The sequence below is a fragment of the Trachemys scripta genome, chromosome 9, assembly GCF_013100865.1.
Source record: "Trachemys scripta elegans isolate TJP31775 chromosome 9, CAS_Tse_1.0, whole genome shotgun sequence".
Lineage (NCBI taxonomy): Eukaryota > Metazoa > Chordata > Testudines > Emydidae > Trachemys > Trachemys scripta.
In genome coordinates this window covers 45,600,986-45,617,283 of record NC_048306.1, presented here as the reverse complement: position 1 = coordinate 45,617,283, position 16,298 = coordinate 45,600,986, and the positions used below count along the sequence as shown (strand labels likewise).

The 16,298-nt window shown below is 50.4% G+C and overlaps 1 protein-coding gene across 4 annotated transcripts in view; it reads right to left on the bottom strand.

The window, feature by feature from the left end:
* F8 (coagulation factor VIII) overlaps positions 1–16,298 on the bottom strand; it is a 90,064-nt gene that overhangs the window by 12,550 nt on the left and 61,216 nt on the right. For 2 of the 4 annotated variants that reach the window (XR_004647090.1, XM_034781379.1), the window contains 4 exons: positions 10,808–10,963; positions 10,125–10,269; positions 9,114–9,262; positions 7,855–8,031 (listed from right to left, as the gene is read on the bottom strand). Coding sequence is in view for 3 of the 4 variants with exons in the window: in XM_034781379.1 (XP_034637270.1) it covers positions 7,855–8,031; positions 9,114–9,262; positions 10,125–10,269; positions 10,808–10,963 (627 nt within the window). In the remaining variant the exon portion in view is untranslated. Of the gene's footprint in view, positions 1–1,306; positions 1,495–7,854; positions 8,032–9,113; positions 9,263–10,124; positions 10,270–10,807; positions 10,964–16,298 lie in introns of all 4 variants that reach the window. The other 2 variants (XM_034781377.1, XM_034781378.1) reach the window with 2 other exon arrangements.

Below are 16,298 nucleotides of genomic sequence, written 5' to 3'. Positions count from 1 at the left end.
GGACATAGGGTGACCAGATGAGAGGAAGAAAATATCGGGACATTGAGGGGGTTGCTGGCGGAGCAAAAAAAAAAGCGGAGTGCCGCAAAATATCGGGACATCAGGACAAACGCCTAAATATCGGGACGTCCGGTCACCCTAGCAGGACAAGAGGCAACGGGTTCAAACTACAGCAGAGAAGATTTAGATTAAATCTCAGGAGAAACTTCCTAGCTGTATGAACATTAGGACAGTGGAACAGACGCCTCGGGAGGTTGTGGAAGCTCCTTCACTGGAGGTTTTCAAAAGGAGGCTGGAGCCATCTGTCTTGGATAGTTTAGACACAACAAATCCTGCATCTTAACAGGGGTTTAGACCAGATGGCCCCTGTGGTCCCTTCTAACTCTCTGGGTCTATGAGTCTATTATTCTTATACACAGAGTGAATACACATACTAATAGACTGTTCATAGAATTATAGATATCAGGGTTGGAAGGGACCTCAGGAGGTCATCTAGTCCAACCCCCCGCTCAAAGCAGGACCAATCCCCAACTAAATTATCCATGTTGCTATGTCATGAGTTCGTCCCATCTCCCAGCTGCTGCAGCACACACGGTAACCAGTTCTCCTCCATTACCCCCATCCCCCTGGGCCATTGCACAGTCAGGATTTTACCAAGCCCCTTATTCTGACCTGCATTCTAATTTGGGGGTGATGCGTATTTTCAACAAGTCCCTGTACTTTGCTTTCTGACGGGCCAGGTGACACAAGGGTAGTTACAAGCAGGGCTGGTGGAATTCTGCCCCACCGCAAGGCTTCACCCGGAGCAAGCACCAACGGGCACAATGTCAGGAAACCATACCTTAGAGCTGGGCGAAACTTTTCGGACAAAACTCTTTCTCACCTAAAACTGGATAATTGGGTCAACAGAAATATTTCATGCATTTGTGTCAAATTCTCTGCATTGTTTTGGTCAAGAAAAAAATGCAAAAAAATGGAAAATAGATATTTCGATTCAAAATGATTTTTTGTTTCAAATTTTGCTTCAATTTTATTTTTAAAGGGTTAGAAAATCTTTGGAACAAACGGAAAAGTTTGGGTGAGACATTTTCAAATGGGGAAGAATATGCCCAGCCCTGCAACAAGGTTACCCACCCTCTGCCTCCAGCAGCACTGTGCTATGCTATCCACATGCAGCAACCACCCTAGGCACTCCTAGCAAGTGCAACTCAGGAGATGTTTGTTTGCCAAATGGGGCTGCTGCATCTCTCCTTGGCTAGTGCCCTGAGAAGACAGTTTTGTTTCAGTGGAAGAGCAGATAAATTACCTGAGTCCCATAGTACCCTGCAGCACATTCAGACTATGTCTGCCCTTTAAAGCAACGTAGTGCTTCAGTGTAGACAGCACCTTCACTGACGGGAGGGGTTCTCCAATCACTGTAGTAAATCCACCTTTCCGAGAGGCTGTAGGTAGGTCGACGGCAGAATTCATCCGTTGACTTAGGCCTGGTCTACACTGCAGAGTTAGGTAGACACACACAAGGCAGCTTGACCTAACTCTAAGTGTCTACGCTAAAATTTTGCTCCCATTGATGTAACTGCTCCATTACGCTGACTCCGCAAGAGGCGTAGAGTCAATGTTGATGTAGTTAGGTTGACGCAGGTCAATGTGGAGCTTACATTGACTGTTACTGGCTTTCACAAGCCATACCACAATGCCTCACACTGACAGTACAACTGGTACAAGCGCTCCTGGGGAGGACGTGCACTGCCAACACAAGGAGCAAAAGCGATTTAATTATTGTGTATGCCAACGTAAACTAAGGCTTGGTCTACACTACATATTTACTTCGGTATAACTACGTGAAAAATTACCCCCCCCCCCGAGCGACGTATTCTACCAACATGTATAGACAGCGCTATGTCAAGGGGAGAGCTTCTCCCGCCGACACAATGACCGCCTTTCGCGGAGGTGGCGTTATTAAGCTGACAGGAGAGCTCTCTCCCATCGGCTTAGAGCATCTTTGCCAGACGTGCTGCAGCTGCACCAATGTAAATTTGTAATGTAGACCTGCTCTTAGGTCGACATAATTTTGTAGTGGAGACATGCCTTAGTGCTGTCTACAGAGGGACTTTTAGGTTGGCTTAATTGGTCATTCAAGGATTTTTCACACTCCTGAGCAACGTTTGATTAATTTTCTAGTGTAAATCAGCTCTCACCCTGGAATAGGGGTTTACAGCTGGCTGAGGGGGGCTGTTTTGGGAGGAGCCCCTCATTGTTATGCTGAAAGCTACTAATGGCTCCGACTAATGAGTCTGATCCAATGGCTGTGCCAAGTGCTCTTTTTCAGGCTCAATGGAAGGAGCAAATAAGTCACTTTATGTAGGAGAGACAATGGAGGACCTGCCCAAAGTACTTGGCAGTTCAGTGGACTGAGTACAAACTCAGGGGCTAGGAGACTCAGGCCTTGGCTACACTTGCAGATGTACAGCGCTGTGAGTTAAACCTGACTTCGTGCAGCTGAGTAGGGAAAGCGCTGCAATCTGTCCACACTGACAGCTGCCCAGCGCACTGTCGTGGCCACATTTGCGGCAATTGCAGCGCTATTGGGAGCGGTGCATTATGGGCAGCTATCCCACAGAGCACATCTTCCCATTCTGGCGCCGTAGGTTGTGGGAAGGGGACGTAGGTGCGGGGCATTCTGGGTCCTGTCCCAACGCTCCGTGATGCATGGCTTTGCATCCCAGAAATCCCTTTGTTTCCGTCCACCTTTGGCACCATCTTTCAACGGTTTCTGTGCAGCGCGATCTGTTTGCGGGAAATGGAGCCCGAACTGCTGAGGCGTATGCTGATGAGTCTCGCCAGCATGTCACGTTTGGCTGTCGAACTATTCCTTAAGATCCAAAGTGACAGTGAGAGTGAGGGTGAGGAGTCCGATGATGCTATCGAGCCGCGTAACACATACGACACGAAATTGCTTGTGGCATTCACGGACATGCTCAGCACCGTGGAACGCCGCTTTTGGGCTCGGGAAACAAGCACTGAGTGGTAGGATCACATCGTCATGGAAGTCTGGGATGACGAGCAGTGGCTGCAGAACTTTTGGATGAGAAAAGCCACTTTCATGGGACTGTGTGAGGAGCTCGCCCCCATCCTGCGGCGCAAGGAAACGAGATTGAGAGCTGCCCTGCCAGTGGAAAAGCGGGTGGCTATTGCAATCTGGAAGCTGGCAACTCCAGACAGCTACCGGTCGGTCGCAAACCAGTTTGGAGTGGGAAAGTCGACCGTTGGAATCGTGTTGATGCAAGTTTGCAAGGCCATTAATTGCATCCTACTCAAAAGAACCGTGACTCTGGGTAACTTGCAGGAAATAGTGGATGGTTTTGTACAAATGGGGTTCCCTAACTGTGGAGGGGTGATAGATGGGACGCACATTCCTATTCTGGCACCACCCCGCCTAGGATCTGAGTACGTTAATCGGAAGGGGTATTTCTCTATGGTTCTCCTGGCGCTTGTGGATCACCGTGGGCATTTCATTGACATTAACACAGGCTGGCCCGGAAAGGTGCATGATGCACGCATCTTTTGGAACACTTGGCTGTTCAGGAAGATGCAGGCCAGGACTTTTTTCCCAGAACGGAAGATCACGGATGGGGAAGTTGAAATGCCCATTGTGATCCTTGGAGATCCCGCTTACCCGTTAATGGCGTGGCTCATGAAACCCTACACAGGGGAGTCTTGACAGCAGCAAGGAACGGTTCAACTACAGGCTGAGCCGGTGCCGAATGACTGTGGAGTGTGCCTTTGGCCATTTAAAGGCCCGCTGGCGATCTCTGTATGGGAAGCTGGACTTGGCCGAAAACAGCATCCCCGTGTGCTGTGCCCTCCATAATATTTGTGAAGGGAAGGGTGAAAGCTTCACTCAGGCATGGACCTCTGAGGTTCAACAGCTGGAGGCAGAATTTGCACAGCCAGAGAGCAGGGCTATTACAGGGGCCCAGCGCCGGGCTGCAAGGATTAGGGATGCCTTGAGGGAGCAATTTGAGGCTGAAAACCAGCAGTGATATCTGGTGCCCTGCACGGGAGTGAAATGCAGTAGTTCCAATCTTTAGGAATCAGTGTTTGCTAAGCAGACAAGCAGACTTTCAGCGCCTGTTTATTTCCTGTGCTAAGGAGTCTTTTACTTTATGCAATAATAAAGAATGTTTTCAAAGCCAAAAAATCCATTTATTGAAAAGAAACAAGGGGGTGGAGTGGGGAACGGTACAATCACAGATTCGCATATGTCCTGTCTGGTGTGCTGTGCAGTGAGTGCTGCACTTCAGGATAGCTATACTGCATGGTTATGGGGGTTGAGTGCAGAGGGAAAGGGTCGTGGTTTTCAGGGTTGGGTGGTGAACATACTGGTGTTGGAGGCAGCGGGTGGCGTGAAGAACACGGAAGTTGGGGAAAGTGGGTTGGAGGTGACAGTGGGGCACAACGGAAAGAGTTTTGGGACAAGGGCTGTAGGGGGTGGTGGTGTTTGCGGTACTGCTCCTTCTGCATGGCTACGAGCTCCTGGATAGCGTCTGCTTGGCGCTCCAGGATGCTTATGAGCCAATCCATGCTTTGCTGCCGGTGCTCCGTGCTTTGCCGCCGGTGCACTGTGTTTTCCTGGCAGATCCTGCTTTCTTTCTCCCTCCAGTTCTGTGCTTTCTCATTCTCTTTAATAGATTGCTGCATCACTTCTTGCAGCATGTCTTCTTTGCTTTTTCGCAGTCTCTTCCTGAGCCTTTGCAATCTCTGAGCAGGCGATAAGAGGGACGGCTGAGGTCTCAAGGTTGATGCAGCTGTATAGGCAAAATGCAACATTTAACAGAGGCAGCATTGTTTATACCAGACAGAGTAATGATTCCCCCCCACACTTAAGGAGTAGAAAACACACAGGGTCTACACAATAGCATAATTTTCCTGTCTGAAACAGAGCACACATATCCCACGGGAGCCTCAAAATGGTGAGTAAGGGGGACTGATTGTTTCAGGGCTGCACTGTCCTTTGGGTTTCTGTGCCTTGGGGAGAGCCAACAGCTTCAGGGGGCACCTACACTGAACACTGTCCCAACATTTTCTGCAGGAGTTCGTCCTGGATGATATCTCGCTGCTGAGGGTGACCTGGGAAGCAAGGGAGGGTCTTTTACTGCAATGCGGCTTCCGCCCTGGCCCATATGCAGCTTGCCTGTGTGCAGCAATGGTCCCCCCGCCCCTCGCGGCACAGTGGCGCAGACACATTAGCCTGGCTGGGTCAAGGACCACAGTGGCTCTCCCGATAAACCTGCGCAAGCGCATTGCACACGTTCTGGATGAGACATTCAAGGAGATTACTGAGGCCGATTACCGCGATGTGATAAACCACATCAATGCACTATTCTGCATCTAGGCATGCATGCCTAACCCTCCTCTCCCAAAGAACCCGCACCGAAAAAATTCCTTCCCGAAAAAAAAAAAAACGCTTACCGGGAACCTGTTCTTCTGTTTGTCCTCCACCAAGTACCGGCCGCTGCGACTGGCTACCTTCCTCCTGGCTCAAGAAGAGCTCCTGGCTGCATGGCTCCAGGGATTCTGGGGTATCTCCATCTGGCCCACCACCATCACTCCCGTTTTCCTCCTCCTCCTCCCCCCCCCACTGGCTCTGAAGTGTCCATGGTGGTGCTCGGAATGGAGGTGGGGTTAACCCCAAGTATCGCATCCAGCTCTTTGTAGAATCGGCAGGTCGCGGGGGGAGCACCTGAGTGGCCGTTTGCATCGCGGGCTTTGCAGTAGGCACTCCGCAGCTCCTTCACTTTAATCCTGCACTGCAGGGCGTCCCGGTCATGGCCCCTTTCCATCATGTCCTTTGATACCTTCCCGAAGGTATCGTAATTTCTATGGCTGGAGCGCAGATGGGACTGTACAGCTTCTTCCCCCCAAACACCAATGAGGTCCAGCAACTCGCCATTGCTCCATGCTGGGGCTCACTTGGCGCGTGGAGGCATGGTCACCTGGAAAGATTCGCTGATAGCACTCCACGCAACGCCGGGCTGAGCAAACAGGAAGGGGATTTTTAAAATTCCCAGGGAATGTGAAGGGTGGATCACATGGTTGGTTACCTGAGGCCAGGGCAGTAGAGTCTGAACTGATGACCAGAGTGGCTAGAACAGGCATTGTGGGATACTGCCGAATAATTCTGGAGGCCATTCACAGCGCATCTGGCGGCCACACTGGTGCCGCAGGGCTGCAGTGGCAGCGCAATACTCACTATTCCTCTTGGGGAGGTGGAGTACATGCAGCGCTGCAACCACGGAGATACAGCACTGCAAATGCCTTGCCAGTGTGGATGGGGAGTGAGTTACAGCGCTGGGGGCGGCTTTACAGTGCTGCAACTCGCAAGTGTAGCCAAGGCCTCAGACTGGTTTGGAAGCCTGTGTGTGTTAGCGAAAGAAAGCCTGCAGGATGACTGGAAAAGCTGTGAATGTGATCCTGGGAGGAACCTTAGCTCACTGACGGGTAAGAACCCAATTGTCCAGTATTAAACCAGACAGTCCTGCTTTTTAGGGTATGTCCCACTTCTGCACAGAAAAAAATGACCTTGTGTGCATGGTGCATCCAAGGTCAAGCCAGTGGGGGTGGGGTCATGCTGGCAGGAGTGGGGGTCATGCCATTCCCAGAAGTACTGGAATGTCCGGTATTTGGGAATGAGTGAGTGGTCCCCTACTGGAGGGGCAGACGTGGGAATTTTACAGCCAAGAAACTGCCTACTGTTGTTTCTTTCTACCTTTTCAGAGAACCAGGACTTTGTGTGCATTCTTGGTACATAAACAGGATTGCACCAAGAACAGTCCTGACACCTAATACCGACTTCTCATCCTAGCAGAAAAACCCCTCTAATTGCTCCATCCAAAGAGACAACATCACAACCCTGGCAGCACATTACTGCCAAGTGGCCCTTGAGTTGCCCCAATGACAAAAGCCCCAGGAGTTGCTGTTGGTTAAATAAAGATACAGAGAGGTTGCCAGCCCCTCTCCAAGTGTGAGCCCAGGAGTACCAGCAGGGCCATCCTTAGGATTTATGAGGCCCTATGCAGTATTATTAAACTGGTGCCCCTATGCCTGACGGCAGCCCGGGCTTGCATGTGTATTTTAGATAAGGGTGGTCTTTTGAAGGATTTATTTAAAAAACTATATGCCTGAAGATCCAAGCATTTAAGGCTAAAGATGAATACTCAGATTGTGCATCTAAAAATCTATGCAAAGCTTTTTTAGAGATGTGATTTTATAATCTTCAGCAACACACTAATGAAATATTTTTAAAGCAAATTTTAAACTCAGGTCCTGTAGACTAACATGTTCTGAGTAAATATTACAGTAATGCACAACTGTTTTTTCAGTAAATCCAGAAACTGATTTGCAGAATACCTGCAAAAAGAACAGGAGTACTTGTGGCACCTTAGAGACTAACAAATTTATTAGAGCATAAGCTTTCATGGACTACAGCCCACTTCATTGGCAAATGCCTGTTAAATGGCTTCATTACCACTTGAATGGCTCTTTAACAGTTTCAGTGTTGTGCTAATAGGTTTGGCAGGCTGGAAGGCTTTTTCACTTTTAAGTACTAGATCCCTTCCAGAGGAAGACTCACCAGGCTGCAGCAGCCAGCTGTGATGGGAGCCTGCAGGAAGGGTCAGAACAGGGATAGGAAGAGGCGGGAGGGTGGACACTAAGACCTAGGGCCGGGTGCCCCTTATTTTCGGGTGTCCTAGGCAGCATAGCTGCGTATGCCTAAGGACAGCACTGAGTATCAGTGTCTGTGATCCCTTGGGCTTTCCCTGGTCCCCCATGCACCAGCCTGGCTCTGTTTACCTTCTCCTCACCATCCTGGAGAACTGGAGTCCAGTGCGAGCCATCCTGACTGCTGGAGACAGCAAACTCCTTCACAAACATGTTACTGAAGATGTTTTTGGCGCCCTGGGTTACAATTCCAGTGACCCTCATGATCTTCTCAAAGTCCACCTGCAGCCACTCATTGGGGCTGTTCACCTGGGGAATGACACACCAGCCTTCATGACCCCTTTGGAAATACCCACCAAACACGGTGCACACAGTCCCCTCAGCTCTCAATATGTCAGAACTTTTACTTAGGCATGTCCAGTCCCTCCCACTGCTCTAAGAATGTCCTCAGCTCCAGGGAGCGAACAGGCCAAAGCCTTTTCTATGCTGTAACCTTGAACCAAGTTGGTAACCATCTCTGGACATGGTTAGTGCTAAAACTTCAGAACAACCTCAGCTAACCAGGTGTTGCCCTGCTAGACTGGCACATGGCATGCTCCTGGAACCAAGTGAGGACACTTATTTCCTTGTGTGGGTAGGATCTCCTGACAGCGTCTGTGACACCTGGTTGTCCAACCCTCCTTCCCAGTCTCTTTGCAGTAGGGCATCCCAAAATGCATTGCTTCATGTGCTCTGCTGAGGCATTGTGGGATAGCTACCCTGATTTTCCCACAGCACCATGATACAAACATGGCACGGAGCATAATTGATGCAGATGCACAAATCCATTGGAGATACATGTGTTGTGAAAAAGGCTGCTGTGTGGACTCAACTCAGCATGGTGTGTTGTAAGCATGGCAGACGAGAGTGTCGCAGTCACAGTTTACTTGTATTGTGGATGGGGTCTAAATGTTCTACAAGGAGCTGCTGGATCCAAAGAGACTTTGAACTCAACTGGCCTCACTCTCAGAGGGGCTGGGGCCCTGCAGGTCCCACTAATGTCAGTGGGCGGGAATGGTGAGTGCTCAACATTTCTGAACATCAGGCCAGGCATCACAGCTCAGGCTAAGTGTACTCACTGTTCCTACTCTCATCTCTGTAGTGCCTCCTGCTGGGAGAGGCCAAAACTGGAGTAGTTATCATCTGTCCCACAGCCAGACCTCCTGCACCCTACCATTCAGAGCCTCCTGCTCAGACTGGAGCAGCTATGATTGACCCACAACTACTGCTCCTCTACCGTTCTCCACAGGGACTCCTGTCGGGAGAGGTGGGGAGTGTGCCAAGTCAGTGCTCTGTCACTAGCTCAGTGCTCCTGCGAGCTGGGAAACCCCCATTTAATGCCTCGTGGTTACCTTTGGCTTCCAGGCATTACTCCTCTCCTGCAGGTTAAGTCGGGCTTGGGAGGGAGCCCAACTGGAGAACATGTTCTCGCTGTAGGAGGAGGCAGAGATCTGCTGGTTGGAGATACTTTTGTTCTCCATTCCTAAGGGCATAGAGCAGCCTGGAAAAGAGTTGAAGCAATAGAAATCAAGATGCCTTCTGGTTGCCCATTACTCACATTTGGTGGCCTACTGGTCAACATATAGGAGGCAGCATCTATTATCACATCAAGACCAGCTGTCACAGTCCTGCTATGCACGTACCTTACCTGGCTATATCTCAGCTTCTGCCGTCCCCCTGCCAGCCCAGCTCCCACGTCTCCAGAACAGTCCTGTACATGGGACACACACCCAACACCCAAAGCAGCTCCTGCTCCCTCCAACCTGCTCTCACTGGGGGTGGGGGGAGCTGTTCTCCTTGAGTCACTCAGAAGGAAATGTCCGTTACTCCCCAACATGCCTCACATATCCAGTCCCAGTGTGTGTGGGAGGGAGGACTCCATCCGCTCACCTGCTCCCTATCACTCCCATAGACTGAAATGGCAGTTGACTAAAAACCAAAAGCAAACAGGGTTCCAAGCACAGCCTTAAAACAGGTGAGGATCAGACACTCTTTCTAGGAGGGCGTTCTCAGCATGGCTAACACACCCACCCACAGCCGCTGCATCAGGACCGAGAGCTAGCTCTGTGCTCTTCCCAGGATAGCCATAGCCATCAGCCAATAAGGAGATTTTCAAGCATCAGTTACCTACCAGATGTCACTCCCTCTTCCTGTCCCCCGCAGCTAATCTTGGTGTGTCTGGTGCCAGACCTGCCACCAACATGGTCTAACCCTGCCAGGCCCTGAGCACCTTTGTCTCTCGCTGAAATCAGCGGGAGTTGATAGTTTAGCACCTGAAGGCCCTTGCCCCCCTCTGATCCAGTGTTAGATTTTAGAGGGCATGAGGAGGAGCTGGAAACAGAGGGCCTCATGGTGGGACTTACTGTTCAGATCACAGCCAATGAGTTCCATGCGCAGAGTGGTCCGAATGCTGTAGTGTGTGGGGTGGAGGCGGATATACCGGGCTATGATTGGCGGGTTGAAACGATTATCTTTCACCTCCGTTGCATCCAAATTCCCAAAGAACACCTGCAGGAAGGGAAGAGATAGGGCCCTGTTACTCCAGCGCATGCAGAAAGAAGAGGACAGAGGTCTACAAAATAAGGAGTGGCAAGGAGACGGTCACTCCAGTCTGGCACTTATTAACCTTACCAGCTTCATAATACAAGGATAAGGGCTCAGTGAAATAAATATGAAACACCATTCAAATGGATACAAAGAAATACTATTATACACAACCCAAAATTAACCTCTGGAACTCACTGCCACATGATGTCACTGAAGAGTAGGTTTACAAATGGTCAGATACTTATATGGACATAAACATCTGCCATGACATGAACTAGGATGCAATTACTGGAGCAATGAATCCTCATGCTTCAGGATATAAACTTATCACCTGCTGGGATTAGGAAGATATTTACCCCAAGATAGCATTGTATGAATTGAAGGGGGTTCAGGTTGCTGCAGAAGACAGGATGCCTGCCTTCATCAAATCCTGTCCTATCAGTCAGTTCTAGAAAGATGCAGCATCCTTTTCAGATCCTACTCTCTCTCCTTTACTCACCATCTGGGAGCTGGTGGCATTTCCCTTGTATCTCTTCCATCTCTCCCCATCAAGGCCATAGAAGATGACGAACTGGGAGATGTAGAGGCTGGAGAGCTTTTGCCGGGCCCCCTGGGTCTGTATGCCGTGAAGGATCATGGGACGCAGCAGATCCACCTACCGAGGGAATACAGAGATTCATTTCCTGTAGGGTGGTTGCCCTTTGGTATCCGCTGCCAACGACAGTGCGACTTGCACATGGGGTTTGACTCCTCCTAGGTTTGGGGTTGGGGAGGAGCTTCCCTCCCTGCTATATTTGGGGAGGGTGTTGCAGAACCCTGGCTCATTGAGCAAGGGTAATCTGTCAGGACCAGGCTGGGGTATCCCACACAATCAGTGATCGCAGGGGCCACTGGGAGACCTCAGTCCACCCTCTCATCATCTTCCCCTCTGCTACTCAAACACAACCAACCTTCTGTGATGGCACTGACAGACCCTAAGAAATGTGCCAATCTAACTCTCTACACTCACTCTGCAGCCCCAGTGGCCCCAGTCTCTCACAGCCAGAACGGATATTACCCAGCATTAGGAAAATCACACCCATGAGTATGAAGGGTTGAATGGGGAAAGAGGAGCCTCAAGGGGAGGGGACATGGTCTTCGGTTTAAAAAATCAGGGTAGCGACTCAGGACGCATGCTCTACCAAACCTGTGAGTAACCGTAGGCAAGTCACTTCAAGCCTCGGTTTCCCCATCCATACAATAGGGATAATATACAGGATTGCTAAAAGATTGAATGACTATTTGTGAAGCATTCTGAGATCCTTGGATGGAGCATGCTATAAGAGTATTAGTATTGTGTGTGTATTGTCAGGAGATTATCAAAGACACTGTGCTGGCACATTACAGTTTTATTTGCTTTGTTATAATTATCTTAACATGACAGTGACTTTTGTGGGTTTAAATTCCCCTCCACATTTTCACAGCATAGTTTTGGGCATTCAATACAACTGAAAAGGGATGAATTTAACACTGGTAAAAGGAAAGGCTGTTTTTAAAAAAAACAGTAGATCATTAACCTTTGGAACTCATTGCCACAAGAGGCTAACCTAGTGAGGAGGGCTTTAAACTAGGTTCACCGGGGGAAGGAGACCAAAGCCCTGAGGTAAGTGGGGAAATGGGATCCTGGGAGGAAGCACAAGCAGGAGAGCGCAAGAGGGGAGGACTCCTGTCTCATGCTGAGAAAGAGGGACGATCATTGAGTTATCTTAAGTGCCTATACACAAATGCAAGAAGCCTGGGAAACAAGCAGGGAGAACTGGAAGTCCTGGCACAGTCAGGGAACTATGATGTGATTGGGATAACAGAGACTTGGTGGGACAACTCACATGACTGGAGTACTGTCATGAATGGATATAAACTGTTCAGGAAGGACAGGCAGGGCAGAAAAGGTGGGGGAGTTGCGTTGTATGTAAGAGAGGAGTATGACTGCTCAGAGCTCCGGTATGATACTGCAGAAAAACCTGAGAGTCTCTGGATAAAGTTGAGAAGTGGGAGCAACAAGGGTGATGTTGTGGTTGGAGTCTGCTATAGACCACCAGACCAGGGGGATGAGGTGGACGAGGCTTTCTTCTGGCAACTAGCAGAAATTGCTAGATCACAGGCCCTGGTTCTCATGGGAGACTTTAATCACCCTGATATCTGCTGGGAGAGCAATACAGCGGTGCACAGGCAATCCAGGAAATTTTTGGAAAGTGTAGGGGACAATTTCCTGGTGCAAGTGCTGGAGGAACCAACTAGGGGCAAAGCTTTTCTTGACCTGCTGCTCACAAACAGGGAAGAACTAGTAGGGGAAGCAAAAGTGGATGGGAACCTGGGAGGCAGTGACCATGAGATGGTCGAGTTCAGGATCCTGACACAAGGAAGAAAGGAGAGCAGCAGAATACGGACCCTGGACTTCAGAAAAGCAGACTTTGACTCCCTCAGGGAACAGATGGGCAGGATCCCCTGGGAGAATAACATGAAGGGCAAAGGGGTCCAGGAGAGCTGGCTGTATTTTAAAGAATCCTTATTGAGGTTGCAGGAACAAACCATCCCGATGTGTAGAAAGAATAGTAAATATGGCAGGCGACCAGCTTGGCTAAACAGTGAAATCCTTGCTGATCTTAAATGCAAAAAAGAGGCTTATAAGAAGTGGAAGATTGGACAAATGACCAGGGAGGAGTATAAAAATATTGCTCAGGCGTGCAGGAGTGAAATCAGGAAGGCCAAATCACACTTGGAGTTGCAGTTAGCAAGAGATGTTAAGAGTAACAAGAAGGGTTTCTTCAGGTATGTTAGCAACAAGAAGAAAATCAAGGAAAGTGTGGGCCCCTTACTGAATGAGGGAGGCAACCTAGTGACAGAGGATGTGGAAAAAGCTAATGTACTCAATGATTTTTTTGCCTCTGTCTTCACGCACAAGGTCAGCTCCCAGATTGCTGCACTGGGCAGTACAGCATGGGGAGAAGGTGACCAACCCTCTGTGGAGAAAGAAGTGGTTCAGGACTATTTAGAAAAACTGGACGTGCACAAGTCCATGGGGCCGGATGCGCTGCATCCGAGGGTGCTAAAAGAGTTGGCGGGTGAGATTGCAGAGCCATTAGCCATTATTTTTGAAAACTCATGGCGATCGGGGGAGGTCCCAGATGACTGGAAAAAGGCTAATGTAGTGCCCATCTTTAAAAAAGGGAAGAAGGAGGATCCGGGGAACTACAGGCCAGTCAGCCTCACCTCAGTCCCTGGAAAAATCATGGAGCAGGTCCTCAAGAAATCTATTATGAAACATTTAGAGGAGAGGAAAGTGATCAGGAACAGTCAGCATGGATTCACGAAGGGGAAGTCGTGCCTGACTAACCTAATTGCCTTCTATGATGAGATAACTGGCTCTGTGGATGAGGGGAAAGCAGTGGATGTGTTATTTCTTGACTTTAGCAAAGCTTTTGATACGGTCTCCCACAGTATTCTTGCCACCAAGTTAAAGAAGTATGGGCTGGATAAATGGACTGTAAGGTGGATAGAAATCTGGCTAAATCGTCGGGCTCAACGGGTAGTGATCAATGGCTCCATGTCTAGTTGGCAGCCGGTTTCAAGTGGAGTGCCCCAAGGGTCGGTCCTGGGGCCGGTTTTGTTTAATATCTTTATTAATGATCTGGAGGATGGCGTGGACTGCACTCTCAGCAAGTTTGCAGATGACACTAAACTAGGAGGCGTGGTAGATACACTAGAGGGTAGGGATCGGATACAGAGGGACCTAGACAAATTAGAGGATTGGGCAGAAAAAAACCTGATGAGGTTCAACAAGGACAAGTGCAGAGTCCTGCACTTAGGATGGAAGAATCCCATGCACTGCTACAGACTAGGGACCGAATGGCTAGGTAGCAGTTCTGCTGAAAAGGACCTAGGGGTCACAGTGGACGAGAAGCTGGATATGAGTCAACAGTGTGCTCTTGTTGCCAAAAAGGCTAACGGCATTTTGGGCTGTATAAGTAGGGGCATTGCCAGCAGATCGAGGAACGTGATCGTTCCCCTTTATTCGACATTGGTGAGGCCTCATCTGGAATACTGTGTCCAGTTTTGGGCCCCACACTACAAGAAGGATGTGGAAAAATTGGAAAGAGTCCAGCGGAGGACAACAAAAATGACTTATGAGGAGAGGCTGAGAGAACTGGGATTGTTTAGTCTCCAGAAGAGAAGAATGAGGGGGGATTTGATAGCAGCCTTCAACTACCTGAAGGGGGGTTCCAAAGAGGATGGAGCTCGGCTGTTCTCAGTGGTGGCAGATGACAGAACAAGGAGCAATGGTCTCAAGTTGCAGTGGGGGAGGTCCAGGTTGGATATCAGGAAAAACTATTTCACTAGGAGGGTGGTGAAACACTGGAATGCGTTACCTAGGGAGGTGGTGGAGTCTGCTTCCTTGGAGGTTTTTAAGGCCCGGCTTGACAAAGCCCTGGGTGGGATGATTTAGCTGGGAATTGGTCCTGCTTTGAGCAGGGGGTTGGACTAGATGACCTCTTGAGGTCCCTTCCAACTCTGATATTCTATGATTCTATGAAGATATGATGGAGTCCAAGTGGGGTAGCAGGATTGATAAAAGGATTTGACATTTATATTAATATAATAATAAAATTAATACCCAAATTTATATTAGATGGGATAAAATAATATAAGGAATATCAACTTTCAGACTTCAGGGCACAAGTCAACCCCTAACTGATAAGGGTTAGGAAGATTCTTCCCTTATGGCTAGGTTACTCCATAGCTGTCCGGTAGGGGATTTTGCACTTTCCCCTGAAGCAGCTGGTACTGGTCACTATTGGAGACAGGATACTGGACCAGATGGACCGTGGGCCACATCTGGCCTGGTAGTTCCTATGCTCCTGTTTACAAGTGTGGGTTGATCTGGTGTTTATGTGAATCGGGGATGATTAGTGCTGACTAAAGTGAGGCTGGCTACGATACTTGTCAAGATTTTAACTATTTAAGCTGGAGGATTGCTCCCATTCTTAGGGCTGTGTGTCCTCACACACAGGGAGGGGGAGCAGCGGCGCGAATCAGCTGTTTCGCGCGCCGCGGCAGCTCGGGGTCTCCCCCTCCCTTCCAGGCTCTCAAACCGCTTTGGGTGGCAAAAATCCTAGAGCCGGCCCTGCTCACACACAGCAGTTTGAGCTGAGAATCCACTTTGAGGATTGCAATGTTACAGTGCCAGGGCCGCCCAGAGGGGTGTAAGTGGGGCAATTTGCCCCAGGCCCCGCAGGGCCCCCGACGAGAATGTCGGAGGCTCCCCCTGCCTCCGCCTTCGCCTTCTCCCATCCCCTGGTGCCTCAGCACGCCGCGTTCAGGAGCGGCCCTGGACAGTGTTGCAGCGGCGTGGCTCGGGTGGCACCTGAGGTCCTCCCGCTCGGAGCCGCATGGTAAGGGGGAGGGGCTGCGAGCTCTGGCAGGGCCGAGCGGCAGGAGCTCCTGGACGCGGCTCGCTGAGGCGGGGGTAAGCGGCATGGTAAGTGTCTCTGAGCCGGGCACCCCCCGACCCCCAGCTTCGAGCCCAGCCTCTCTGAGATGGACACGCCCCAACCCCATCCCCCCCCCATCCCTAACCCCCAGCTCCGAGACCAGCCCCTCTGAGCTGGGCACCCCCCGACTCCATCCCCCTCCCCCCCAGCCCTGACCTCCAGCTCCGAGACCAGTCCCTCTGAGCCGGGTACCCCCGACCCCATCTCCCCCATCCCCCCCCAGCCCTGACCCCTAGCTCCGAGTCCAGCCCCTCTGAGGCTGACCCCCCCGATCCCTCCCCCAGCCCTGACCCACAGCTCCGAGCTCAGCCCCTCTGAGCTGGCCACCCCCTCCCCCAACCCCCCCGCAGCCCTGACCCCTAGCTCCGAGCCCAGCCCCTCTGAGCTGGGTACCCCCCGACCCCATCCCCCCACAGCCCTGACCCCTAGCTCCGAGCCCAGCCCCTCTGAGGCTGACACCCC